The sequence below is a fragment of the Schistocerca cancellata genome, chromosome 2 (genome assembly GCF_023864275.1).
Source record: "Schistocerca cancellata isolate TAMUIC-IGC-003103 chromosome 2, iqSchCanc2.1, whole genome shotgun sequence".
Lineage (NCBI taxonomy): Eukaryota > Metazoa > Arthropoda > Insecta > Orthoptera > Acrididae > Schistocerca > Schistocerca cancellata.
Window position 1 is genome coordinate 799,995,389 of NC_064627.1, and position 26,995 is coordinate 800,022,383.

General features: G+C 43.2%; 1 protein-coding gene across 1 annotated transcript; it reads left to right on the forward strand.

Annotated features, from left to right (window-relative positions):
- The first annotated feature begins 1,010 nt into the window (after positions 1 to 1,010).
- On the forward strand, positions 1,011 to 26,995 carry LOC126158763 (fibrous sheath CABYR-binding protein-like). The gene is made up of 2 exons (XM_049916467.1): positions 1,011 to 1,089; positions 26,469 to 26,995. The coding sequence occupies exons 1-2, from the start codon at positions 1,011 to 1,013 to the stop codon at positions 26,993 to 26,995; spliced, it is 606 nt and encodes a 201-aa protein (XP_049772424.1).

Sequence of the window (26,995 nt, forward strand, 5' to 3'; positions counted from 1 at the left end):
CATTTTCCCCCAGACCGCCATCTTGGATTATGTCAAAGGAGGGGAAGAAGTATGGCCAACAGCGCCATCTGATGGTGGTGCTGTGAACTAGGTCATTTGGAATCCGGACCTCATGGTGAACACACAGGATAGAGATACTGTCTACAGCAACTCAAACTGTTTAAATAAACAATGCATACAAAATAAAGACTTTCATCTGTCCTATTCAGCAGCCCATCACAGACTGAGTCCTTTTCCTGCCAATTTCCAGATGAGGGAGAGAAGAGGATAGAGGGAGGGAAGGGGAGAGGAGAGGGGGTAGGGTTATGTTAGTGGAGGTAGCGCAATGGATCTATTTTCCCTCTAAAATTTGGAATTCCGGTCATAACATCACTGTGATGTTGCCACATCTATGGCCGCCATTTTGAATAAACATGGCAACAGTGCAGAGTGAGGGACACGCAGGTTGTCCCACTACTCACGTAATTACCATTGTTCCTGGATGTGTGTATGCAGCAAAGCAGTCACCTTGTTTACATGCAGTTCCCAAAAGCGAATTTTGTTAACTGATTTCTCAAGACCCTTTCTCTGTGGTCATGTAAACATTTCAAAATCGATTTTGGAAATCCGCTTCTAGTTGCCAGTTTTCCAATTCTGCAATCGATTTTCGCTCCCACATAAATGCAACTGATTTCTAAATGTGGTTAGGCTGTTCGGTTTCCTCTTGTTTTTAAAAATTTTCAGTTACTTTTTGTACAATGAAGTAGAAGCTGAAATATTGGACTGAAGCTGTTTATACCTTGACTAATTGAAGAGAAATAACGATTGTGCTGACTAAATCAGAAACCATATCAGCTGTTTTCCACTCACCATATTTAACTGGGCCAGCAAATTCGCTTCAGACGTTAACATCTAAACACGACAGTGAAGAACGGTTTCTGAAAATCGATTTTCGTGTTTCGGAAGACGTGTCGCTTGTAAACGTAGTGTGTGAGCAGTTACTGATGGTATAACGTGTCCTCGAATGAGAAATGCAAAATGATGCCGCTACAAAGAGTCCAGCATCTCGCATCATAGTTCTCAATCAATTGCTCACTGGATATTGTTCAGGTAAGCGAAATGTTTGAACGCTCGACCCTATCTAGGTTCAGACAGCTACTTTCAAGAACACGTCACAGTAGGCACACACACTCGCAAAATGGTTTCCAATAGTTTTCACTCTAGTTCCGATATAGCACTTTCAGTTCGTAGCTCGTCATAATTTTTTACATGACACAATAGCAGTTCTGATTTCTGTCCCTTCAGATGTTGAAAAGAAACAAATTTGCTTATTCTGCATGTTCTACTTAGAAACAGCAGTAGTTTTCCTTTACATTTATTAGTCTGTCCTCGTCCTTTACAAAAGCGTTTAATTTGTGTCTCATTACATCAGATAAAGTCGAGTGAGTAGCAACTAGACCGACCTGGTCTTCTGAATACTCAGTACGATATCGGTGCTACACTATTTCAAATTCAGCCATATGGCACACCCTATATCACATAGGAAATATGTTCACACGGCATAGCAAGAAAAATCGGAAACGTACTTCAGTCACACATGAGCTGTCAAAGTAGAGAAAACCTCAAACATGCAACATCCCTGGACAGTGTATATACAATTAACTTTATCAAAACCTTCGTCCACTAGACACTATGCGGTCTTATTGTATATAAAGCTATCAGAATAACACCTTAAATAAGCACCGAAGCTTCTTGCATGAATTACTATAAGAAAAAAATATGCATTTAGAACACTGCCAAGTAAAATGTTTACATAAAGGAATTGCCCTGGTGCCGTTCGTCGGTTGACGGGCAGCGCTTTGGTTGTCGACTCGCACATACAAACGTCTCTCGCCCCGTCACTGCCCAACCTGATTAATGCACACGTGTCGAATAGGTCTTGCTGTTTGTCTCCACCTACGTCAGAGGCATTCACATGTAAGCTTCGCTTGGGAGCACGCACACGTCACCTGCGATTTAGCTATACAGTAAGCATGGCAGCACAGTATTCGTTTGAAGAACGAGATATGGTTTTTGTTTATGGACTAGCCGACGGTAATGCACATGAAGCTCGACAGATGTTTGAGGAATGGTACCCAGCAAAACGCCACCCACACCCACAAATTTTCGCAGCAATTTACCGGCGACTTGGCGAAACAGGCTCGTTAGCAGGAAATCATGGTGATGCTGAAAGACTTCGAATACAATGGGATGCTGCATTTGAAGAGACTGTCCTCGAGCGCTTTGAGGAAGCACCTACGACAAGTACTCGAGCCGTTGCACATGACATGGTGGGTCACTCATCGGTTAGTTTGGGAGGCTTTGAGGGATGACGGCCAGCATCCATTCAGTTTCCATCCTGTCAAGACCTGAATCCTGTGGCGGACTGTGAACACAGGTTACGGTGCTGCCGGCGGTTCCTGCGACGTGTTGCACGAGATCCCGTCTTCCCCGCCATTGTGTTGTTTACCAACGAGAGTGCACTTTCCATCGGGATAGCCTTTACAACACTCGAAACTTTCATTACTCGGTAGTGGGAAATCCTCACGTCACGTACATCCAGGGACACCAGGAACGATTTTCGCTCAACGTTTGGGCAGGCATTGTGGGTGACCATCTGGTTGGGCTGCTCCATCCACCTCCTCGACTTACCAGAGCATAAGCAGTGTCACAGGAACGAAGTACACAGACATGAACCTGATGATTTTGTATATATGTCAAGAGACACAAGATAAATGTTGGTTCCAGGAGTATGCAATGTGTCCTGGTGCCAAAGTGATGACTATTGACGCATTACACCTTCAGGATACTGACAACGACGTAACCTGTGCATTGTGGGAGGGAGGAAAGTTGGTGAAGAAGACAGTAGAGCCAGAGAAATTTGTTACAGAGGTTAGGCATTGGGTCACGAAAGGAATAGCTCACCACAATACCTGGAGCAGAAGTAAAATCAGCCATATCCCAGAATACTGACACATTAGTTCTTCATTTTTACTTTGCTGCGAATTGGTCAGTTGCTTTGCAGAACGAAATTCAAAGTTACCACTGGCACACATCACAGGTATCAATGTTCACATGTGTTGCTCACTTCCTTGGATCACCACACTATTTTGCTATTGTCAGTGGTGATCTCATTTATAATAGTGCACATGCATGCTACGCTGTCAGCATGATAATTGATGACAGAGGCCATGCATTTCCTGAACATGTGTATGTGACTGATGGCGCAGCACCTTATTTTAAAAACTGCTTTCAGCTTTATGAGCTTGGTCAACATTGCAGTACAGGAAATAAGGCGAAAAATAGAAATTTTCAGCGAAAGGTCACAAAAATTGCATGTGATGGGGTAGGAGGTTTCTGTAAACATCTTTCAGTAAGATTTCATCTCCAGCATGAAGCTGTTGATGCAATAAGAGATGCTACTGGATTTGTACACACCATATTAACATTAGTAACAAACATATAACTCTTAATTCTAAATGAAAGTACATTAAGGGAATTCGGTTTAAAAAGGAAAGAAGAGTGATCTGCTATGAAGCCTGTGGTAGGAATTCAGTCAAATCACTACTGGGTTGCATCCCAGAGTGGCACATTCATTGTAAGAACGGTTCTCCACAAAATGTAGCCTGTTACTGCGTGTGAAATGCAGAGACCACAGTATACATTAGAAGACTTCGTAGTGTGCCACTTCATTACTTGTGTGTATGAAAATCAGTGGTGGGTGTGACAGATTATAAGTGTCTCTCATGAGCTGCAAGATTAAATGTCGCCATTATGACACCTCATGGTCCTGCAAATGCTTTCAAATGGCCATCATCAAAATATCAGTACACAGTTCCCATTTCCCAAGTAATGCTCTTGTTGGATCATCCTTGTCTGTGTGCAAATTCAACTTAGCTATACAGGTTCAAGTAGACTAAAAAAAAGAAATGAACTCTTTTCAACAGTGCTGTGTTGATTGTTACATTGTAGGCACCTTTAGTTCACAGAAACACAAAAAGGAGTAAAATCATGACAGAAGACAATAATAATGTGTGAATAATATCATAAAAAGAAAAATGGGTATAAATATCCTACATCACATTTTTGTTATAAAATGGCTTCAAACAAAATATGAATGATAGAGCACTTGCCCATGAAAGGCAAAGGTCCAAACTTCGAGTGTCGGTCCAGCACATGGTTTTAATCTGCCGGGAAGTTTCAAATCAGCACACACTCTGATGCAGAGTGAAAATTTCATTTTGAAAATATGAATTGTTTTTCCACTCACTTATAATGTTGTAATGTAATTATTTTTATTCAGAAATACCAGTTTTTCATGACATATACTTAAAATCAGCGATCAATTTAAATATTTAAGTGTCCATGATTTTTTGGCCTTGTGAGTGGAGATATGTCTACCTAAAAAGTTTCTCACACTTTGTACAGACAAGTACTGCCCACTGTGATTGTACATTCCCCAAGTACAATGACCAACTAATGTACCATGAAATTTATAGAACATTTAAGATGGGGGTTTTGGAGAATATAATTTCTAAATAACCAAAAAATTTCATGTTCTTTCATCTTTATGTACAAATATTTTGACAGTTTGAGAATTTCATGTATTAAAGTCATAACTAACAGTTAGTAGTCCTTCCACTTTATCATTTTATCATCCTGTGACTCTTCATATTTTCAAAACATAATTCTGAAATTCGCAAAAAGTTACAAATTTTCATAGTTTATTTTTCAAAAAAAAAAAATTGAGAAAAAGCTCAGAAGTGTGCATGTATTAATCATGTCTCATAGTATTGGGAACAAAGTATTTATTGAAAATAAATACAGATCTCTAACTCTTTCGGTTTCCTTATTACATTTCTCAATTTTCCCTTTTGCTACGATACTTTCACAAATGCTCTCATTTAGATTGGTTTGTAGCGTTTTAACAAATCATCAAAAAGTCAAAATATTGTAGTTTTGGAGAGGTATCATGTGGAACTTCAACATTCAACTTTTAAATAGTGATGTGACACATTCATTTTTGATCAGTATGATTTGAGATGAAATGACGCTACTATAAAAAGTGTTGTTTCTGGCGCAAGCGTCAAGTCCACCAAAAGCGACAGAAACAGCTATAGAAGGGGCAATGCACTATCTTTTATGGCGTCACGAAATCTTTTAAAGTGCAGTGCACCACGTGCATACTGGATAGACACGAAGGAAGAAAAGCTTTATCGACCTAGAATGAAAATGTGCTGCGATTCTTGGGTGTCACCACAGAAAACAAACTGCTTCACACCTCCCTTGTTAAACATATACCGGCAAGAGTAAAAAAAAGTGCCTTAAACCTACCAAAGATCCATTTCAACTAAAAGATGTAAGGGAATATTTCTTGCAAAAGGATAGATGCTAGAAACAGCTGGTGGCCCACATATAAGGACAACAAAAAAGCTATACACAGGACGGAGAGGAGGAGTGTTATGCAACAAAACTGAAATAAAAAAAAAACTTATATGGCAACAAATGTGGCAAAACTTGGACAGAGTTGCCTTAAAATACCAAAGTTAAAGCCTGGTGTAAGGTAATAAACGACATCATGGCCACAAATGTAAAACTTGCACTAAGCAATCTGAGAGCAACTGAACTGGCCAACTCCATAATTAGGACTCCAGTGACAATTTAGTGCATACAGTGCGCAAAGAAAGCAAGAATATGGCTAGCATGCAAAGAAATGATAATGCTCATCAACAGAACCACTCTGACAAATGTAAACTTAGAGATACTGACCACACCATACACCAACCCTTTCCCGAAACAAAACAGGCTAAGCACTCTATGGATTTTTAGGCCAGATTGTGTATTCAATAACCGAATTAAAGCACAAATACAACATAGTTTACATGTCATACTTATCGTACTTATGGGAGGAGAATAAAAAAGCCATGGTTTGCAAAAGATACAGATCAGAATTCTTGACATTTCTACAAATAGCCCTGGCGGCGGCCTTCAAGAAGCCACAAATAACACAACAACGCCGCCACCTCCGCTCCTCACAGATGGGAGCCCAGCTCAGGGAAGGCTGCAGCCCGTAGTGCTGACGCCGCTCCGGGCCATGGCCACGACCTGACTGCAGAGATCCCTCGCCTGAAAAATGTAAAAAGTGTAGTATTTCAGTGCCGAGTGACTTGCTTTGTGTTAGTGCCATCCAATGTCAACGTCAGCGCCAGTGAATAGTAAATAGCAGAGAAAGGAGAAATCGAAAGGAAATTATTGATATTCCCTATCTTCCAGAAAAGTGTGATATGCTCTGTCATATTTTAGCCAAAAAATTTAGTGCTTTATTAATTGTCACATACTTAAATCTGTGTTAGAAATATAACTATGCTCAAATGCACCCATACAAAAAGATAAATTATTCTCTGAAATCTCACACCAAATCACTCTAATCATGAGGTGATTGATTGAAACTATCCCTCAATGTGTTTTGCCATATTATCTTTATTTAGGTACCATTATGTGTCATAATCTCTCTATCATATTCTTAATATTGTTAAAATTGTAAGCCATGTTATAACCATAAAGTGTTTTTTATTTGCATTGCCCCACAATAAATGTTTGGGACGCCTTTTCCACATAAAATATGGTCCTCCAAACTATGAAGTGAAGTCCTCCAAAAATAAAAATATGCTGAAGATCCCACTGAAAACTAGCAACTATGCAGACTGTCAACCTACTCTCATACATGCGTATTCTATAAAAATTTACATCTTAGTACCACAAAATTATTTGTTTGGTGTCCTTAACTGTGAAACAAAAACCACATACACAATGAGGTAAGAAGCCAACAAGCCTAACTCGAAAACTTCACAAAAAGACTGAAAGCATTCCAAAAACAGAATGCAAGGAAAATTATTGTAAAACCAAAAACAAAGTGAACTCTAAACACCGAAAAGATATTCAATGAAAATGTAAAAGAGAAAAGTTAAAAGGCAAAACTGAAACGAAAAATAATGTAAGATTTCTTAATAATTTTTGCTAATTGTATGTACATACAAAATCAAACAAAGTTTTGTGATGTTTAAAAATCTGAAGGAAGTAGGTTCATGTCCTAATGCATGCTAATTTTCTTTTCATCATTGCATTTTGCAACGGATTCTGGGACTGACAATCACATTTGTATTCGACCTTGTGCAAAGCTAACATGCCTTATTTGGTGGTTTCCATATGTGCAATTGTTTGTTACTAAAATATGCAGTTTTTATACAGTGCATTGCAATAAAGATCTCTCGAAAACGCTTCATTTTTTTTATATGGTTTGTTGTGCTAAAGTACTGTGAAATGTATATATATAAACGTGAAATATGTTGAGGTAGTGCACGTAACCCAGAATTGCAGTTCGAGCTTAGCACTGAACAAATATGAATTGTCACTTTTTGCTAGATTCTCATTACAACTAAGGAGGAAATTTAAAAGCAGAACACGAATTACTGACAACCAACGTAACATGAAGAAAGACTAGCATTAACACTCTGTTTATTAACAGTGGAAGACATTTACATTAGTGACTGTGTTGAATTTCAGTACCTGCTGTACTTGAGGCAGTTTATGGTGTTTGTAGCGACTTATGTGAAGCACTTCAAGGATTTTATTAAAGTACATATAAGGGAGATAATGTCAATAAAAATGATTAATGAAATGTTCAAAAATGGTTCAAATGGCTCTGAGTACTATGGGACTTAACTTCTAAGGTCATCGATCCCCTAGAACTTAGAACTACTTAAACCTAACTAATCTAAGGAATCACATACATTCATGCCCAAGGCAGGATTCGAACCTGCGACCGTAGCGGTCGCGCGGTTCCAGACTGTAGCGCCTAGAACCGCTTGGCCACCAAGACCGGCTAATGAAATGTGAAATATAAATGTGACTTGTCACATGATTACTTAATAAAATCAGTTATATTGGTTTTTAGAGGACAGATAACATAATCCTGGGTAAGCTATTCTTATTTATCATAAAAAATCTCTAACATGGCAGTGATACATCAGGCATGAAATTTCAGATAGCAACGAGAATGATCAGATCTTCTGCATATTTTTAATTTTAATCAGCATAATAGATATACATTCCATTTGTTTACATTCAAGGAAATGTATAGTGCTTTTCCTTTTTAATATAATCTTCTCCTTATTTACTCCAACTCTGCCTAATGCGAACATACGTAATGAAATTTATCGTCCTCAGTCGGACCATATTACTGCTATTTTTTTTAGTGAAATATTTAGCCGTTTTTTCTGTGATTTCCGAGGTAGTACTCACATACAGTCACGCTCAGTTTACTTCAGATATACTGCTAGATACATACACGTTATTTTGATGTCACTTCTGAGCTTGCCCTCTGAAACAGCACATGCTTTAAGCTCATGTACAAGATCCTGTTACTTGTATACTCTGTGACACCCAAGTGGGTGAAATGCAAATAGGCGCTTCTAGTAACATGATCCATCCACATAGAGTGTGTAGAGAAGGATTGTTTGAATGCCTCTGTTTGTCCTGTAATTTTTCTAATCTTATCCTCATGATCCCTATGTGACTGATACATAGGGTGTTGCAATATATTCCTAGAGTCGTCATTTAAAGCTGATTCTTGAAAGTTGGTTAGTAGACTTTCTTGGGTAGACTACACCTATCTTCAAGAGCTAGCTTGTTCAGTTTCTTTAGTATCTTGGTAACACTCTCTCTAGGGTTAAACTAACCAATGGCCATGTGTGCTGCCCTTCTTTGTTTATGTTCAATATCACCCATTAGTCTCATTTGGTATGGGTCCCACACACTTGAGCAGTATTCTAGAATGGTTCACACAGGTGATTTGTAGCCAGTCTTTTTTGTAGGCTGATTGCTCTTCCCCTGTATTCTACCAATTAAATTAAGTAACAGTGGTTATGTGAGCATTCCACTTCATATCTCTGCAAAATGTTACATGCAGGTATTTGTATGACTTGTTTGATTCAACCTGTGACTCACTGAAATTGTAGTCATTGGATATTACTTTTTTCCGTTTTGTGAAATGCACAGTTTTACAGTTTAGAACATTAAAAGTAAGTTGCCAGTCTTTGCATCACTTTACAATCTTATCAAGATCTGACTCAATATTTCTGCAGCTTCCTTCAGACAGTACTTCATTACAGATAACTGCATTATCTGTAGAAGGTCTGAGGTTACTATTAATGTTGTCCACAAGGTCATTAATACACAGCATGAAAAGCAAGGTTCCAAACTCAATTCCCTGGGGCACACCCAAAGTTACTTCTACATCTGGCGATGACTTTCCATCCAAGATAACATGCTGCGTCCTCCCAAACAAAAAGTCCTTAGTCCAGTCGCAAATTTCACATGACACGACATATGATAGAACTTTTGACAATAAGCGTAGATGCGGTAATGAGTCAAATGCTTCATTGAAATCAAAAAATGCAGTATCTACCTGACTGGCTTGATCCAAAGCTTTCAGTATGTTATGTGAAAAAGGTGCGAGTTCGATTCACAAGATCGATGTTTCTGGAGCCCATGCTGGTTGGCATGTAGGAGATCGTTATGTTCAAGATGGTTCATTATGTTAGAGCTCAGAGTATGGTATAAGATCCTATAACACGGTATTTTTCTCGATCACTTCTACTATCCTTCTTGTAGACAGATGTAACCTGCATTCTCTTCTAACTACTGGGCATGGATTTTTGTTCGAAGGATGTGTAATAGATTATGGATAAAAGAGGGTCTAATTCAGGCACCAATTCAGTATAGAATTCTTTCAGGCCCTGGAACTTTGTTCAGTTTTAACGATTTCAGCTGTTTCTTTAGACCACTGAAACTAATACTGATTTCAGTAATCTTTTCAATGATCTGAGGATTAAATTGGGGCAACTCTCCTGGATTTTCCTTAGTAAAGGAACGTCTTAAAACAGAGTTAGACATTTCGATTTCTTACCATTAGATCCAATATATTTCCATCATGAGTATGATCCAAACTGTCTGTCCTAGGTAGTTTTCAGAGATAGCATTTAGTAGTATTTCACAGGATGTCTTATCACACCCACCCCCCATAATTTTCTCAATTTATTGTTGGATGATTAAATTCTACATGATGATTACAGGATGACTGGGGAACTTATGTACAAGTGAATTGAGGTTTCCTCTAAAGTTTTCGGTTACATCATGAGATGGATCTTGTTTATGATAACAATCTGATTACCATTTTATGACTGAGCAATGTGGCGCAGTGGCTAGAACACTGGACTCGCATTCGGGAGGACGACGGTTCAACCACGCGTCCGGCCATCCTGATTTAGGTTTTCCGTGATTTCCCTAAATCGCTCTAGGCAAATGCCGGGATGGTTCCTTTAAAAGGGCATGGCCAACTTCCTTCCGCGTCCTTCCCTAATCTGATGAGACCGATGACCTCGCTGTCTGGTCTTCTCCCCGAAACAACCCAATCCAACCAATCATTTTATATCCAGTCCTCATAGTGAATCTCGCCCAAACAATTTTACCTGTAGTTTCAATTTCCATCTCGATGGATTTGAATTTCTTGTGTACTGCGACAAATACACCACCTAAATTTCCTATTAGTCTATCCTTTCCACATACATTTCAATTTTCCCCAAAATCTTGCTCCTCTCAATTTCAGGATTCAACCAGCATTCTTTACTTGGTATTATGTGATTTTCACTGCTTTTCAGAAGCACTTCGAACGCAGGCACCTTGTTGCGAATGCTTTGGCAGTTAACCACTATGATTTTAATACTCTCACCAGTGGGAGGCATTTCTTTCGATCTTACTCTGATACTTTTGGGTTTCCTAAAGCTATCGTTTTCTGGACTGGTTGAAGATTCGCCTAATCTGAAAAACCCTTTTTTGCATCCCATACACAGCTACATAGGTAGCAGCCTGTGATGTGTACTGCACACCTGACTCATTTAGAGGGAACCTACAGTTCTCAACCCTATGACGTAAGTCCAGGAAGTAGCAGCCTAGCTTATCACAGAACCTTCAAAGTCTCTGGTTCAGTCCTTCTACTTGAGTCAGAACCAAGAGGCTACTATCAGTTCTGGAGACAATGCTGCAAATTGTGAGTTTTGTTGAAATTCCGTGGACAAGGCTGGTCTTTCCAGTCCTCTCTGCCAGTCGCTAAAATGAGCCAAGTATGGCCTTGGAGCCCAGATGACAAATATCATTTGTTCCAATGTATACCACAATCTGCAGTTGGTTGCACGCTGTTCCCTCAATGGCTATTGGAATAGACTCTTCAATATGTTGAATGAGGCCCTCAGGCACACACTCTGTGTGTACCTCATGTCCTTTTGTATCCCATGCTGGTATTTCCCTAAGGGCAATCATTCACCATACATTTGAACTGCTGACAATTAACAGATACCTACTCTTTTGCGTTTACCTATTCTTGACACCAGATAAAACAGGTTTCCCAAAAACAGGCGAAGTGAGTCCCCCTGGCTCAGTTTCATTTTTGGTGAAAAACAGCACCTCCAACTTTTTGGTTAGGGGGATCGATATAATACTCTGAGTCCTCCCTCGTCCCCATCCATCACGTGTTGGTTGCCTAAATCTATCATTGAAACACCACTCACAGTGAAGTGGATAAGTTACGACAAATCCACAAGAGACGATAGCACTTAAGATACCTTTGGTTCAAACACGACAGATACATGATCCTTGGGAGCTATTCTAACATACCGCTTCGCAGCAGCTGCCAATGATTTGATAGTAGTGAGGTCGATGGCCAGCAGCTTATGAACGTCAACCAGTTTATCTTGTGTTCAAGAACAGCATTCACAGGGGCTGTATTTTGGCTGGGGCATTGTTTTACAGGACAGTGAACAAATAACTTTAAACTAAGCCTCCTGATTATGTTTTAATCTGTTGAGCTAAAATATTTACTAATTTCCTATAAGAATTGTAGCAAAGACACAAAATGAGATTTCAGTTAAGGCAACAGTAAAACCTGTGGTAAAAACTACTGGTCACCTAAAACTTTAAAGTTTATTACAGTTGTTAGAAAACTCGAAAAGAGAGTTAATTTATGATAAATGGAGATTCTATATACTCCTCTTTAACGGAAAACTAAATTGAAGCGCCAAAGAAACTTATATAGGCATGCGTATTCAAAAACAGAGATATGTAAACAGGCAGTATACGGCGCTGCGGTCGCCAAAACGTATATAAGACAATAAGTGTCTGGCACAGTTGTTAGATCGGTTAATGCTGCTACAATAGCAGGTTATCGAGATTTAAGTGAGTTTGAAAGTGGTGTTATAGTCGGCGCTCGAGCAGTGGGACACAACATCTCCGAGGTCGCGATGAAGTGGGGATTTTCCCGTACAATCACTTCACGAGTGTACCGTGAATATCAGGAACCAGGCAAAACATCTGAAGAGAATCTTTGAAAGTGACATAAGTGCAACCCTTCCGCAAATTGCTGCAGATTTCAATGTAGGGCCATCACAAGTATCAACGTGCGAACCATTCAAGGAAACATCATCGAGATGGGCTTTCGGAGCAGAATGCCCACTCCTGTACTCTTGATGACTGCACGACACAAAGCTTTTCGCCTCGCCTGGGCCCATCAACACTGACATTGGACTGTTGATGATCAGCATCATGTTGCCTGGTCGGACGAGTCTCGTTTGATATTGTATGGACGGATGGACGTGTACGGGTATAGAGACCACCTCATGAATCCATGGACTCTTCATGTCAGCAGGGGACTGTTCAAGCTGGTAGAGGCTCTGTAATGGTGTGGGATGATGATGATGATGATGTTTGGTTTGTGGGGCGCTCAACTGCGTGGTTATCAGCGCCCGTACAATTACCCAATCGTTGCTCAGTCCAATTTCGCCACTGTCCTAGATGATGATGAAATGATGAGGACAACACAAACACCCAGTCATCTCGAGGCAAGTGAAAATCCCTGACCCCGCCGGGAATCGAACCCGGGACCCCGTGCTCGGGAAGCGAGAACGCTACCGCGAGACCACGAGCGGCGGACGAATGTAATGGTGTGGGGAGTGTGCGGTTGGAGTGCTATGGGACCCCTGACACGTCTAGATACGACTCTGACACGTGACATGTACGAACCATTCTATCTGATCAGCTGCAGCTATTCATGTCCATTGTGCATTCTGACGGACTTGGGCAATTCCACCAGGACAATGCGACACCCCACACGTCCAGAATTGCTACACAGTGGCTCCAGGAACACTCTTCTGAGTTTAAACACTTCCGCTGGCTACCAAACTTCCCAGACATGATCGTTATTGAGCATACCTGGGATGCCTTGCAACATGCTGTTCAGAATACATCTCTACCCTCCGTACTTTTACGGATTTATGGATATCCATGTAGGATTCATGGTGTCAATTCTCTCCAGCACTACATCAGACATTAGTCGAGTCAGTGCCACGTCATGTTATGGCACTTCTGCGTGCACGCGAGGGCCCTACATAATATTAGGCAGCTGTACCAGTTTCTGTGGCTCTTCAGTGTATATGTAATGCAATATGTAAGCTGCTAAATCTGCTAGGGTAACTAAATCAGAAAACCCGTTTTACTACAAACTGATTATGCAGAGGACAACAGTAACTCCAGAAAATTCTCAAAAACGTACTGTTATTTGTGGTGATTTACAACGAAATTGGGTATCTGTTCCATGGCAGTAACTGTGAATCACAAATGCCGATTTACTGCGGAATAAGTTATACAAAACACTCGTACCAATAACTTACGAAAATATAGTTTTGTAAGCGCCGAAAATTCTCAAAAATAACCTGTTTCTCTTGTAATTGTACTATGAAATTAGTGAATGATTTGTTTCGAAAGAGGGCAGACCTACTATTCTCAAAAATTTTAGAAGAGCGTAAATAAGTTTAAACATACGATTGACGACAACAGTACGAGTTTATCGCGGCACTCGCGAATGTTCCAAGTTTCACAGTATGTCACCATACAAACGGGTTGTGATACAGTCAGGGAAAGATCTACATCTACATCTACATCCATACTCCGCAAGCCACCTGACGGTGTGTGGCGGAGGGTACCTTCAGTACCTCTATCGGTTCTCCCTTCTATTCCAGTCTCGTATTGTTCGTGGAAAGAAGGATTGTCGGTATGCCTCTGTGTGGGCTCTAATCTCTCTGATTTTATCCTCATGGTCTGTTCGCGAGATATACGTAGGAGGGAGCAATATACTGCTTGACTCTTCGGTGAAGGTATGTTCTCGAAACTTTAACAAAAGCCCGTACCGAGCTACTGAGCGTCTCTCCTGCAGAGTCTTCCACTGGAGTTTATCTATCATCTCCGTAACGCTTTCGCGATTACTAAATGATTCTGTAACGAAGCGCGCTGCTCTCCGTTGGATCTTCTCTATGTCGTGTATCAACCCTATCTGGTACGGATCCCACACTGCTGAGCAGTATTCAAGCAGTGGGCGAACAAGCGTACTGTAACCTACTTCCTTTGTTTTCGGATTGCATTTCCTTAGGATTCTTCCAATGAATCTCAGTCTGGCATCTGCTTTACCGACAATCAACATTATATGATCATTCCATTTTAAATCACTCCTAATGCCTACTCCCAGATAATTTATGGTATTAACTGCTTCCAGTTGCTGACCTGCTATTTTGTAGCTAAATGATAAAGGATCTATCTTTCTGTGTATCCGCAGCACATTACACTTGTCTACATTGAGATTCAGTTGCCAATCCCTGCACCATGCGTCAATTCGCTGCAGATCCTCCTGCATTTCAGTACAATTTTCCATTGTTACAACCTCTCGATACACCACAGCATCATCTGCAAAAAGCCTCAGTGAACTTCCGATGTCATCCACCAGGTCATTTATGTATATTGTGAACAGCAACGGTTTATGCAGAAGCTTCGCAAACCGTACAACCTGCGAGGATAGAATTTCAAATCGGCACATGAATCTTGCACGTGTGGTCTTACTCAAAGGAAAATTCCGAAGTCAGCTTTTACATATAAATGAACATGCGAACTGCACGGGTTTTTGTACTTAGTTGTTTTTGTGTCAACTTTTGCACTGGTGTGCCGAAGAACACTACCACGTGAGTTTATCACGAAGAGGTGCAAGGCCAACAAAGCACATCTTCTGCCTGTTGCAGCTAACAATTCGTGGTTAACAGAAATTTACAGAAGCTGATTTCACCATAATGTGCTTCTGCTTACGACTTCTCATGCGTATTTCACTCTTTGAATTGTGCTGTAAATATGTCGCTCGTATGCTGATTGAGTTCCGCTCGATCTGCTCTTGGATGCGATAAAAGATCTTATATTTGGCTTTGTTTCAGAAATTTGCTTCGTCACACGGTGTTCTGTGGACTTACATGTATTTGTTACTGCTTAAGAATCTGTGTGTAAACTGTACGATTTAAATGTATGTTAAGTACAGTGTTTCTGTTCCACTTTATTTGTTTATTTTATTTTTTTGGCTGATTTTCACAATACTGATATCGGTACTCTACTTTATTACATCTCGTCGTAATTCTGCTTTGAATGGTGTTGTTTCCAACCACTGAGTGCCATGCATTTCACAGTGGCTTGCACTGTATGAATGTAGGTGTAGATAATAATGATTTGTAGTCTCAATGACTAGAGCATTTTTTCCTTGCACATACTAAAAATCGACAGTAGTTCTGCAAATGTTTTACACATTATTTACAGATACGGTACTACAAACAGTACATTTTAGCATAAGTCAATGAAACTTTCGGTGGTGTCCTTAAAATGCTAGAGTACAACGATAACGTAGTATACGTGTAAAATACTTCCAATGTATTTAAAAGGAACAGTTCGAACATGGATGTGAAGGTAGTTAAAAAACAGACAGCAGTCCACAGGATACCATGCGACAAAACCGGCTTTTGTTTCATATAATACATGAAATGGACTCATCTAGCCCAGTCATTGTTACAGATGATCGTCGTCGTCGGCTGATACTCGTATCCGAGTTTTCATTTCTCTCCTGAGATTTCCTTTGTCACGGTTCAGGCGTGGAAGTGTCGTTGATGGCTTAGCAATCCAATCCTAGCGTGGAACAGGCGGCCACAGACATTACAGCTGATGGAAGGTGGAGGACGTGGCTGAGCCTGGGGGAGTTTACGTCTCCGGTGTTTGTCATTCTCCATTCTTCGACGTTCCAGCTCAAAGTTTTGAATAGCATTTGAGGTAACTGAGCGCCAGCGACTTCGGTCTTCTGCTATTGTGGACCAGTTACTCGGATCGATGTTCAAGTTTTTCAGATTTTTCTTGTAATGATCCTTATAACGTTTGAGAGGGGCACCTCGTGGCCTTTTACCTGTGCTCACTTCGCTGTACAGCATTTGGCGTGGAAGTCTGTCATTTTTCATCCGCTGGACATGTCCGACCCATCTGAGTTGATGCCCAATGATAAGAGCTTCCATGCTATACATTTTTGCTTTCTCAAGAACAGCCGTGTTGGATATGAAGTCATCCCATTTCAGGTTCATGATATATCTTAGCTTCTGTTGGTTGAAGCGTTCTAGTTTCTTCAGATCACAGCGATATAACGTCCAGGTTTCGCAACCATATAGCAGGGTGATAGCAAAAATTAAACTCAATATGAGCAACATATTTACAATGTAATTCAAAGAGCGCAATACACAATGAAGGTCGTAACAAGGAACAAAATTTCCACTTGATAACAGGCACACAGTCCAAACTGCAATATTGGATTTTACAAATAAATACGCTTTACCATCAGGCTACCAGACCTACCTGTGAAGTATAAATGAAAAATGTTATAATCTAATACTCGTATTTTGCAAGAACACAAATTATCATGCCATGTTTTCCCGAGTTTGAAGTTCATTGAAGGCCACTTTGAGCGCTACTGTCAGTCTCTGTATATCGTAATATGGGCCTAACACTTCTTATATTTTTGTTTTCTGTTGTGGAATTCATAGAATATAAATGTCTATGGAATGAGCATTTGGAACAACCTCCTTGATTAGGAGGCACAGAATGAGAATTCCGCCCATAGTGTATCCTGCGCTCAAGTCATGTGGCATTGGAACCGTGCATTACAGTTCATGTAGCGCTCAAATCATTTTGAATGTTTCCAGAATGAGATTTTCACTCTGCAGCGGAGTGTGCGCTGATATGAAACTTCCTGGCAGATTAAAACTGTGTGCCCGACCGAGACTCGAACTCGGGACCTTTGCCTTTCGCGGGCAAGTGCTCTACCAACTGAGCTACCGAAGCACGACTCAGGACCGGTACTCACAGCTTTACTTCTGCCAGTACCTCGTCTCCTACCTTCCAAACTTTACAGAAGCTCTCCTGCGAACCTTGCAGAACTAGGAGAGCTTCTGTAAAGTTTGGAAGGTAGGAGACGAGGTACTGGCAGAAGTAAAGCTGTGAGTACCGGTCCTGAGTCGTGCTTCGGTAGCTCAGTTGGTAGAGCACTTGCCCGCGAAAGGCAAAGGTCCCGAGTTCGAGTCTCGGTCGGGCACACAGTTTTAATCTGCCAGGAAGTTTCATTTTGAATGTGTCACTACACATAGAACACCTTAAAAAATATCGCGAATCTTCGAATACGCATTTATAGACATCTTAACAATTTCATACCTGGAACTGAATTTCTTTTAAACACCTAAAGGTCAAGGATTCTGTGCTTTTGTGTCATAGCTCAGATTCTACATTGCTTCCTTTGCTCTCGGTTACGTGAAAAAGGAGTGACAGACAACAATTTTATTTAATTTTTTCTACTACAGTTATTCAAACTGTCGAATTTATGTTTGTGTTAAGAAGACGTTGTGTCAAGGGTGGGTGGGGAGGGGGGGGGAGAGGTGAAAAAAAAACACATTTGGAGCCATGAACTGTTACAGTAAATAAGAAGTTTACACCATCTGCTTGCCCACTATTATCTTCAATTTTCATTTATTCTTTGGCTTCTTTCAGACAAGTACACAATAATCTACATTATTTCGCCATATGATCAGGAAAGTAAAACTATGAAAGCTTGAATTTGGGGCATTAATTAGCATGAAATGTATTAACTTGGTAATGGGTACGGCAAATAAGTCTTTTTTAGGATAAACAGAAGCAACAGGTAACTTTGTTTATAGAAGGCCCCCATTGGAAAAGTCAAGGAAGCCCACATACAGAAATCCCCATAACACCAATAAACATGATAACTGAGTGTCAGAAGGAAATTAAGCACATTTGAGCAAACAATGTTAGCAATTATACAAACTTTACACTCGTTCATCAGATTTATACTCTATATGGTGGAACCTCCTGATGGCTGGCGTTTGTTTCCATAGCAGTAAGAAAATACTTGTTCACTGCAATATCTATCCTTCCTAAATAATATCATCGGATTCTATGACCTACTGGAGTCTGTGACACATTTAGCAAGTCCATGTTAACTGTAGTGGTAGTCCGTTAACTCACAGGGAGCAAGAATTGTAAGCGAATACTATCATTTCCACAGAAAAATACTCACTTACTGAAACGGACATACAGGGATAGGCATTGTGTTTGACGGTCAACAGCACAGCTACGGTACGTGTCCGGCTGAACTGTGCATGTTCAGTACGGACAAGGTATCAGTGCAGGTTGCTTACGAGGTCGACGTGCACTGAAAGACGTTACAGAGTTCCAAAGAGGGCAGATTGTGTGGACCCGGTTATTGAATGTTTCAAGAGCAGCTGTTTCAACAGTCATGACAGTCTTCACAAAACATGGTAAGACATCATCGTGTGAATGTAATAGTGAGCGCAAATCAAAACTAAATGACAGAGATTGTCGTACGCTAACACGAATTGGGTCGAAACAAGACAAAGCTGCGGTGGCTAAAGTGACTGCAGAGCTCAATAGCCATCTTCGAGACCCCATAAAGTGAATATTCATGAGCGAGCTGCTATACCGAAACCATTAGTGACGACAACCAACACAAAGTAGCGTTAAACAGGGTTTCAGGAGCATATATCCTGGACGATTGATCATTGGAAACACGTCATATGGTCCCCCCCCAGGGGGTCCACAACTCTTTTGTGGATACGTGCGTAGCGAGCACGGGACCCCGAGCTAATGTGGCCTTCCTTCCTTTCCGGGCTGCATACCTTCCCATTCCGCATCCTTCCCCATCCCTATCTTCGCCCCTCCTCCCCTCACCTCTGGCTCTTTCCTTCCCTTTCTCCCCATCTGGGAGTATGGTTTGTGCCTACGTCCGGAGACGGACGCTCGTAAATGTACTGCATTCTTCGCCTTTCTTGCTTTTATGTCTTATTCCTTCCTTTGTCCTTCCCTTTTTCCTTACCTCTTCTCTTTCCCTATTCTCCGCTGCGGCGTTTGAGACCTCTCTTCTTTCCTTTCCCTTTCTCTTTCTTCCTCCCTGTGCGTGTCTGAAGGCCGACCCACGCCCTTCGTGCGTAGCCGGTGACGGGGTAACGCGTAATTCCCCGCCCCGGGTAGACAGGTAGGACACGTACGTACCCCCTGGTAACGGCCAGGCCCAGGGAGGGGTGATTACCCGAGCTGATACCTTCCGAAAATGCCGATTGGTCCCTCCGTCCGTTTGTCGGGAGGTGTGACCTGAGGTGTGAACAATCACCTAAGGCGGGAGTGCCCTCAGAGAGGGCCCCCACAAGGGAGGAGCGCGCCATCGGAGACGCCGGTAATCATGGGGGATTCTTCCACAATGGTTTCCTCACCTTCCACTATGTCTGCTCACAAACGTAAGTATACTGAGTCTCAGCCACAGACGATTCTTCCATCGTTGCCACAGTTCCTTGTTGTTTCTCAGACTGATGAAGGTCACGACTTCTCCACGGTCAACCCTTTCATTATTCAGAAAGGAGTCGACGCAATTGCAGGTCCTGTAAAGTCTTGTTCCAGATTACGGAATGGCACCCTGTTGTTAGAAACACACAGTGCCCTCCAGGCACAAAAATTGCTGCGTACTTCTCTGCTCCACACCTTTCCTGTCCGGGTGGAACCGCACCGAACCTTAAATTCCTCGCGTGGAGTCGTTTATACACGCTCCCTCGATGGATTGTCTGACGAAGAAATTCAGCACTATCTGTCTGACCAGGGCGTAACGGCAGTTCATAGAGTAATGAAACGGGTTGACACGAACATCATTCAAACCCGCACTGTCTTCTTGACATTTGACACAGTTCAACTCCCATCGAAAATCAAAGCTGGCTATGAGATAATTTCCGTTCGCCCTTACGTCCCAAACCCTACGCGTTGCTATCGATGTCAGCGGTTCAATCACACCAGCCAGTCCTGTTCCAATCCAGCCAAATGTGTTACGTGTGGCAAGGATGCCCATGAGGGTGCTTGTCCACCTCCATCCCCTCGCTGCATCAACTGTATGGGTGACCACGCTGCTTCCTCTCGAGATTGCCCCGTTTTTAAGGACGAAAAGCTCATCCAGGAAATAAGAGTGAAGGAAAAGGTGTCGACCTTTGCTGCTCGAAAATTATTCGCCAGTCGCAAGCCCACCGTGCCTCAGACAGGAAAATATAGCACTGTCCTTGCTTCTCCTCGGCCAACAAAGGAGGCGGCCACGCAGACTTGCGACCTCACCTTTAGTGCCACGGTCGTCAGATCGGCCAGCGCAAAGATCGCTCGTTCAACCTCACCAATTTCGCCTGCCCACTCTATGGCTCACCCTTCGTCGGGTTCTGCTAAATCTCGAGCCCAAAAGTCGGACGCCAAGTCTTCGAAAAAAGAGCATACTCGTGAAGAGTTATTACGTACCGCAACTTCCCAACCATCGGTTCCTCCATCTAAACATCATTCTTCCAAGAAGGCTACAAAGAAACCCAGTGCCTCTCCTTCTCCGCCAAGGCGTGTCCCATCTACAGCACCACCTGGCGGAAATCGCCCTCGGCCGTCTTCTGTGTCGCCGAGGCGCACTGCTGGTGGCCGGTCAACCGGCCAATCGCTGGTGGCAGGAGTTGCTCCTGACCAACCTATGGATCAGGATCTTCTGCCTTCGGCTGACTGCCATTCCATGCTGTTGGTCGCTAGCTCCGAGCAGTCTTTGACTTGACAGCAACTTTGGTCACAGTCCTCCATTTTCTGTTCACCCCATGTCCATTATCCACTGGAATATCCGCGGCATTCGAGCCAATCGGGATGAATTGTCGATCCTCTTAAGATCCTACTTGCCGGTCATCTTCTGTCTTCAGGAAACGAAGCTGCGTCCCCATGACCGCTTTGTTCTCCCTCATTTTCAGTCCGTCCGATATGATCTCCCCTCTGTTGAAGGCTCTCCAGCCCATGGAGGACTCATGATTCTTCTCCATGATACTCTCCATTATCACCTAATCCCCTTAAACACTTCCTTCCAAGCTGTCGCTGTCCGTCTTTCCCTTTCCGGATACACGTTCTCTCTTTGTACTGTATACATTCCATCGTCCACACCAATGGCACGAGCTGATCTCCTTCATCTTCTTGGTCAGCTTCCACCCCCCTATTTGCTGGTTGGGGACTTCAATGCCCACCACCCGCTTTGGGGATCTCCACATCCTTGTCCACGTGGCTCCATATTGCTAGACGTCTTCCACCAAGCGGATCTAGTTTGCCTCAACACTGGGGTCCCCACATTTTTGTCTGCCTCCACGACAACCTTATCTCATTTGGACCTTGCGGTCGGTACTGTTCCGCTAGCTCGGCGCTTCGAATGGTTCGCCCTTGATGATACACACTCGAGTGACCACTTTCCATGTGTCCTCAGACTGCAGCCTCAACTGCCATATATGCGCCCGCGACGCTGGAAGTTTGCCCAAGCCGATTGGACACTTTTTTCGTCTCTCGCGACATTCGATGACCGTCGCTTTCCCAGCGTCGACGATGAGGTCACACATATTACCGACGTTATCCTTACAGCTGCGGAACGTTCACTACCACGCACCTCCGAATTGCCCCGGCGCCCCCCAGTTCCTTGGTGGAACGAGGCATGCCGTGATGCAATACGTGAGCGGCGACGTGCTCTTCGCATTTTCCGTCACCATCCTACTTTGGCCAACTGTATCCGCTATAAGCAGCTCCGTGCGCGATGCCGTCGCGTCATCCGCGATAGCAAGAAGGCAAGCTGGAAATTCTTTATTAGCTCATTTAACACCTTCACTCCCTCCTCGGAAGTTTGGAGTCGGCTTCGACGGTTCTCAGGCGCGCCTAGTTTCTCCCCGGTCTCTGGGCTCACTGTCGCGCATGATACCTTAGTGGACCCCGTCGCAATTTCTAACTCGTTGGGTCAGCACTTTGCTGAGATTTCGAGCTCTTTAAATTACCCGCCAGCGTTTCTCCCGAAGAAACGTGCAGCGGAAGTGCGACCTCTTGCTTTCTCCTCTCAAAATCACGAAAGCTACAATACTGTTTTCTCCATGCGGGAACTCCAACATGCCCTCTCATCTTCTCGCTCCTCCGCCCCGGGACCGGATGGTATCCATGTCCAAATGTTGCTGCATTTATCAACCCCTAGTCTGCGTTACCTCCTTCGCCTTTATAATCGAATTTGGACCGACAGTACCTTTCCCAAACGGTGGCGGGAAGCTATTGTCGTTCCTGTTCCGAAACCTGGAAAGGACAAACATCTCCCCTCTAGCTATCGCCCCATTTCTCTCACGAGTAGTGTCTGTAAGGTTTTGGAGCGTATGGTGAATTACCGTTTAGCTTGGTGGCTGGAATCCCGCAGTCTTTTAACACCAGCCCAATGCGGATTCCGGAAGCATCGTTCTGCAGTTGACCATCTTGTTGCTCTCTCCACTTATATCATGAACAATTTTCTCCGGAAACGCCAAACGGTAGCAATATTTTTCGATCTGGAGAGAGCATACGATACCTGTTGGAGGACAGGCATCCTCCGCACACTGTTCTCTTGGGGCTTTCGAGGCCGGCTGCCCCTTTTTCTTCGCGAATTTATGGCAGAGCGCACTTTTAGGGTGCGGGTGAACACTACTCTCTCCCGTACTTTCTCCCAAGAAAACGGGGTACCCCAGGGATCCGTGCTGAGTGTTGTACTGTTTGCCATCGCCATAAATCCAATTATGGATTGTCTCCTTCCTGATGTCTCGGGCTCCCTCTTTGTGGACGATTTTGCGATCTACTACAGCTCTCAACGGACCAGCCTTCTTGAACGACGTCTTCAAGGATGTCTCGATCGCCTCCACTCGTGGAGCATCGAAACCGGCTTCCGTTTCTCACCCAGTAAGACCGTTTGTGTCAATTTTTGGCGACGTAAGGAGTTTCTTCCGCCCTCCTTACATCTAGGTCCTGTCAACCTTCCGTTTTCAGACGTCGCTAAATTCTTGGGACTTATGTTTGACAGAAAACTGTGCTGGTCCTCCCACGTCTCCTATCTTTTGGCTCGCTGTCTGCGATCGCTTAACACCCTCCGTATCCTGAATGGTACCTCCTGGGGAGCGGACCGAGTGGTCCTTCTCCGCCTCTATCGCGCCTTAGTGCGCTCAAAATTGGATTACGGAAGCATAGTCTACTCCTCTGCTCGGCCGTCTATTCTTCAGCGTCTCGACTCTATCCACCACCGTGGATTACGTTTAGTGTCTGGAGCTTTTTACACTAGCCCTGTGGAAAGCCTTTATGCTGAGACTGCTGAACCTCCGCTGTCCAATCGGCGAGCAGTCCTCCTGAGTCGTTATGCTAGCCATCTGTCTTCCATGCCTGCTAATCCAGTCCATGACCTTTTTTTCGACGCCTCCTTTGATGTAGGGTATGCAGGCCGCTCCTCCTCCCTACTACCCCCGGGAGTCCGCTTCCGTCAATTGCTCGATTCTCTTTCCTGCCGCTTTCCGAAAACCCTTTTGACAACTTGGGGTACAGCACCGCCTTGGCTCCGTCCCCGGATCTGCCTGCTCCGTGACCTTTGTCAATTTCCCAAGGATGGTACCCCTACACTTGTTTATCGTCGGGCATTTGCTGCTCTATGTGCACAAATGACGGACGCCACGTTTATTTACACCGACGGCTCGAAAACATCATTAGGTGTAGGGAGTGCCTATATTGTTGGCGACACCCCAAATCGCTTTCGACTTCCCGACCAGTGTTCGGTTTATACTGCGGAGCTTTACGCTGTTCTCCAGGCTGTCCACTACATCCGCCGCCATCAGCGGATACAGTATGTTATCTGCTCAGATTCTCTCAGCTCTCTCCTCAGTCTCCAAGCTCTTTACCCTGTGCACCCTCTGGTCCACCGGATTCAGGACTGTCTGCGCTTGCTCCACCTGGGGGGCGTCTCGGTGGCGTTCCTCTGGCTCCCGGGCCACGCTGGTATCTGTGGGAATGAGGCGGCCGATATGGCGGCCAAGGCTGCAGTCTCTCTTCCTCGGCCAGCTATTCAGTCGCTTCCCTTCACCGATCTACGGAGCGGTTTATGTCGCCAAGTTGCTCATTTATGGCATGCGCATTGGTCAACACTTCCCCGTAATAAATTGCGGGAAGTGAAAGCCCTTCCTTGCGCTTGGACTTCTTCCTCCCGAACGCGTCGTCGGGAGGAGGTAATTTTAGCTCGACTCCGGATAGGGCACTGTCTTTTTAGCCATAGACATCTTTTAAGCGGTGATCCTCCTCCACTCTGTCCCCACTGCTCTCAGCCGTGGACGGTCAGACACCTTTTAATTGAATGCCCCTATTTTAATCCGTTACGCTCCCGTCTACAGCTATCGCCTGATCTATCGTCGATTTTAGCAGATGACACGCGCTCAGCCGACCGCGTTCTCCAGTTTATTAGTGACAGTGAAATGACGTCAGTCATTTGAAGTTTTTTTTTGGGGACAACCACCCCCTGTCTGTACTGGATTTTTAAGCATTCTTTCTACTTTTAGTTTCTCCAATTTTATGAATTTGTTTCCATTGCTGCTGGTTTTCAGTTTCGGTTTTTTACTGTCTTAAGTCACGGGCTGGGCGCTAATGACCATAGAAGTTTTGCGCCCTAAAACCACAACCAAAAAAAAAAAAACGTCATATGGTCCGACGAGTCAACGTTCTCGTTATTTCCAACATCGGGCCATGTTTGCGTCTAGAGAACGCCGAAAGAAGCCTACAGTCCTGATTGCTTGATTCCAACGGTTAAGTGTGGAGGTGGAAGTGTGATGGTGTGAGTAACCATATCATGGTATTCTGCTGGTCCCATAATTACTCTCAAAGGCGGTGTTACAGGCAACGATTATGTGAACATTTTTGGTGATCAGGTGCACCCCATAATTTAAATGTTGTTCTCCAACAATGATGCCATATTTCAGGACGATAATGCACCCACTCACACAGCCAGGATAGTACAGCCGTGGTATGAGGAGCATGCAACTGAACTGCAGCATCTTCCATGGCCAGCACAGTCCCCAGACTTCAACAACATCTGTGCGTCCTGACGTCTGGCGGTTATGGTCACTACATACTGTCTGCGAAAACTACATTTTTTTCGCGTTGGCTAATGGGAACGACCTTACATCGGAAATGGCTTAATGGGCGCTCCCATCAGCCAGCGCGCCTTTGTCAACTTAGTTTGCACGGGCGGTAGTTTTTTTCGCACGAAAGCGTAGTACACACTTCGATAAACAGATGGCGCGCCGTCACACTTATTTCCATGAGCTATAGAACATCTTCTGGAATTATCCTAGATGGTTTGACCTTCTCCTTTGCTCATTTATCCGTGGCTACACATCAGATCATTTAATGACGTGAAAGCGTTGTGCGCACTTCGGTAAACAGATGGCTCCACGCGCTATTGGCTGTTATTAAAATAAACAGTGGTGTTACCTGTAGCAAGTGCGAAACAAAACATCGGTCTAAAACTCCCCACCATGTTCCAAAACGTTATGTTTTAGGCGTTAGCCACACCCGTGGCATTGTCTCATGCATAAATAAAATTTCAGATGTGAAATAGATGAGGGAAGAAATAAAACAGCTGTCTTCAAAAGATTTTGTAGTCCTCTTTGATGGGTCTAATGACATTTACCAAAATAATACATCTAAAGCCTGCTGCGAATTAAAGAAGTGTTTATCTGAACTAAGTCATACAAATGTTATCCTCATAAATATACCACAAAGGTACAACTTGATGCCCTTGTCATCTGTAAGCGAGGAAATTAGTGCTGGCAAAGACCTTTTTTCCACTATATGCAAGCAATATGGAAATGTTTTTATTGTTAATATTGATATCATTGGAGGCAAATTCCACACTACTCATGGACTGCACTTAAATGGCCTTGGAAAGCAACTTGTTACATTAAAGCTAATGGAAATTGTTAAGAGACTACAACACCTACCAACATCATCAGGGGTACCTGTATCATCCACACAGAAAGTATTTCCAGGAATGACTAATGCAGAATCAGATACAGTAACAGAAAATGCAGCAGAAGTACCTAAAGCAGCAATACTAACAGCAGTAGAATCAACAGCAGTGTCAGAAGAACCACCATCAGTAACAGCAGAAGTAACTCCTCCAGCAATAGAACCAGCTCCTACAGCAGCAACATCATCACCAGCAGTAGCAGAACAAACTCCTTCACCAGCAATCGCAGAAGAAATACCATCAGCAACAGCAGAAGCAACTCCTCCAGCAGTAGAACCAGTTCCTATAGCAGCAGCACCATCTCCCACACTGGCAGTAGCAGAACCAACTCCTTTAACAGTAATAGCAGAAACAACTCCTCCACCAGCAGCAACTAAACCAACTTCTCCACCAGAAAAAACAGAACCAGCTCCTCCTCCATCATCTTCAGGGGTAGCAGAAAAGAATAGACCAGTAACAGTAAGTAAAGTATCATCTTTATCTCATGATGAAGTGGTACCAAATGATTTTGGAAAACATGATCTTATAAAACTTGTTGACAGTGAAGTTAAACAAACTTCCAACCATGTTTCAGGCAGACCCAAAAAATTACCAAAGAGAAATGAAGATTTTTTATGA